Here is a 2769-nt window from a genome sequence, read left to right as displayed (position 1 = left end):
AACTATTTTCCTCATCTTATTTACTGCTTTATTTGTGCTACTTTAATTCCGCTGCTAGATCTCCGAGTTATCAAAAGTTTTCGGTGAGTCATTCATTTCATTTCATTAATTTTTAAGAGACCTAATTCATCCCCCCTCTTGGGCTACACCTTTGGGCAACAAACTGCATTAAGATTCATTTGTATCGGAAAACTTAGACTAATTGTTTATTGAGTCCGCTGCTTAATAGTTTTAATCTTGGTCAGATTAGAATCAAACTGTTGCTAAGTTTAAAATTCACTGTGCATCCATACAACTTAGCTTAATTAATTAAAAAGTTTAGGAGAAAGTTGAAAAGTTTTTAAAAGACCCAATTTACCCCTCCCTCTTGGGCTGTATCTACTGTGTAACACCGCCGCACTGTTCACCTCCCAAAAAACATGCATGGCACTGAAAAAATCGCACTCCTACAGCAGACGACAAATGTTATGGATCAGAGGATGCGAATCTGTCCTAACTCGCCCGCTCTGAATCCAATCGATCACTATAGCCGAATCACCCTCAAGAAAGATCCGCCTCGCGCCCAGATGCACTCTAGTATGGACAAGGCCCTCCCATACCGCATACAACTCCACCACTGGGATTGACTTATTAAAAATGCGCTGACCGCCGACAGCAATCATCCTGGAGTCCTAGTCTCTAATCACAAAACCCACTCTACATCTGTTGCCGCTCTCTGAGACACTACTATCAAAATTCATCTTGAGAAAACTAGGAGATGGGAGCTTCCAGAATACCATCGGTATCATCATGTACCTGAGCGCTAGGGGCTCCCAGGATACCCGCATTGAACCTTCACACGTTTTATCTTTTACTTTGTTAATTTTTCCGCCACTCTGTTCAAGGCTGATATCCAAAAAATTTTCGGATATATTCAGCCATAACGGTAAGCACGATGCACTCAACCTCGATAAGATATTTTCCCCTTAGCCCTCGAGCCCGGCAAAGCCTTTTGAGTCTGGACAAGACGTTGAAGGGCCTCTGCTTCTCTGGAAGATTGTTGGAGGCGGTCGATCTCTTGTGCCGTAAAGGATCGAGCGCGGATCCTCAGACCTATGCTCTTCTACTGCAGGAAGCCATAAACCGGAAGGAAGCAAAGGTCGGCAGAAGAATCCATGCACAGATGATAACCACTGGGTTTGTGCCGCTTGAATATCTCAGGACAAAATTAGTCATATTCTATGCCAAGAATGGATACCTGGAGACCGCACACCAGATATTCGATAGAATTCCTCATAGAGACTTGGTTTCATGGAATGCGATGATCTCAGGGTACGTGCAGAATGGTCTAGAGCAAGAGGGTCTGAATCTGTATTATTCCATGCGATCGGCTGGTCTGGAGCCGGATCAGTTCACATTCGCGTCGGTGTTCCGAGCTTGTGCCAGGCTCGCATTATTGGAGCATGGGAAGCGGGCGCACTGTGCTATGATCAAGACCCAGATGAAGGCTAATGTTGTTGTCAACAGCGCGCTCGTGGATATGTACTTCAAATGCAGCAGTTTGAGTGATGGTTTTATGGTTTTCAAGAGTTCGTCCGAGAGGAATGTTGTTACATGGACAGCTCTTATATCAGGATACGGCCAGCATGGGCAAGTTGTCGATGTCCTTGAGCTATTCCGCCAGATGATAGAAGATGGTTTTCGGCCAAATCATGTAACCTTCCTTGCAGTTCTCTCTGCTTGTGGCCATGGAGGCCTTGTCAATGAAGGATGGAAGTATCTTTCTTCCATGAGAACAGATTTTGGGATTAGGCCAAGAGGAGAACACTACGCGGCAATTGTAGATATGTTGGGGCGAGCAGGGCGGTTAGATGAGGCTTATGAATTTGTTAGGAAGTTATCTGGTGAGGAACATTCAGTAATCTGGGGAGCTTTGCTTGGTGCTTCTAGAATTCATGGAGATGTAGAGCTGGGGAAGCTTGCAGCAAAAAGATTTTTCAAAATGCAGCCAGAAAATGCAGGCAAGTATATTGTTCTATCAAATACTTTTGCAGTGTATGAGATGTGGGAGAATGTCGCAGGTGTTCGTGGAATGATAAGATCTTTAGGAATAAAAAAGGAGCCCGCTTGGAGCTTGATTGAAATACAAGGAGAGGTGCACACATTCCTTGTTGGAGATAAATCTCATGAACAAAGTGAGATGATATATGAGATGATCAATTCTCTGTGTTGTGCTTTGGCTGAAGCAGGTTATGTTTCTGATAGGTAAGGCATTTGATCAAGCAATGAAAGGATGAAAACACATCCAGCATGTAAAATATACTCGACAATTCAAAGGATTGTGTGAGAAATGGTTCATAAGGTTATTTTTTTTGTGCAAGCCAAAGATAGGTAAGGCATTTGATCAAGCAATGAAAGGATGAAAACACATCCAGCATGTAAAATATACTCGACAATTCAAAGGATTGTGTGAGAAATGGTTCATAAGGTTATTTTTTTTGTGCAAGCCAATTTTTTATAAGAAATAAAAATACAGAAGAGAAACAAGAACCTTGAATCAAGGATATTTCGAACAATACCTTGATGCTGGTAACCAAGGTTGCTTCTTCTTCTTCCCTCCTTTTTCGGACGAAGAAAGGGCTACAGTCGAGCCATTTCACAAATAACTGCCATATTGGGATGTTAATTAGGTTCAAGTTTTGGAACATAAAAAGTTCTGAAGTTTTTGCTTGATATATATAGATCAGGATCAAGGACCGTATCATATATATAAAATTAGCATACTAAGAG

The 2769-nt window shown here is 42.2% G+C and overlaps 1 protein-coding gene across 1 annotated transcript; it reads left to right on the top strand.

Moving 5' to 3' along the window:
• Window positions 1-831: 831 nt before the first annotated feature.
• Window positions 832-2471, top strand: LOC103698809 (pentatricopeptide repeat-containing protein At4g16470). The gene is made up of 2 exons (XM_039123253.1): window positions 832-2244; window positions 2371-2471. The coding sequence occupies exons 1-2, from the start codon at window positions 935-937 to the stop codon at window positions 2372-2374; spliced, it is 1314 nt and encodes a 437-aa protein (XP_038979181.1). The 5' UTR covers window positions 832-934; the 3' UTR covers window positions 2375-2471.
• The last annotated feature ends 298 nt before the right edge of the window (window positions 2472-2769 follow it).

The sequence above is a fragment of the Phoenix dactylifera genome, unplaced genomic scaffold (assembly GCF_009389715.1).
Source record: "Phoenix dactylifera cultivar Barhee BC4 unplaced genomic scaffold, palm_55x_up_171113_PBpolish2nd_filt_p 002313F, whole genome shotgun sequence".
Taxonomy (NCBI): domain Eukaryota; kingdom Viridiplantae; phylum Streptophyta; class Magnoliopsida; order Arecales; family Arecaceae; genus Phoenix; species Phoenix dactylifera.
Note: the sequence above shows the minus strand (reverse complement) of the source record. Positions and strands in the feature narration are given on the sequence as shown.

Excerpts from the sequence above, each read along its gene's own strand:
- LOC103698809 (XM_039123253.1), top strand. The coding sequence starts at position 935 with ATGCACTCAACCTCGATAAGATATTTTCCCCTTAGCCCTCGAGCCCGG.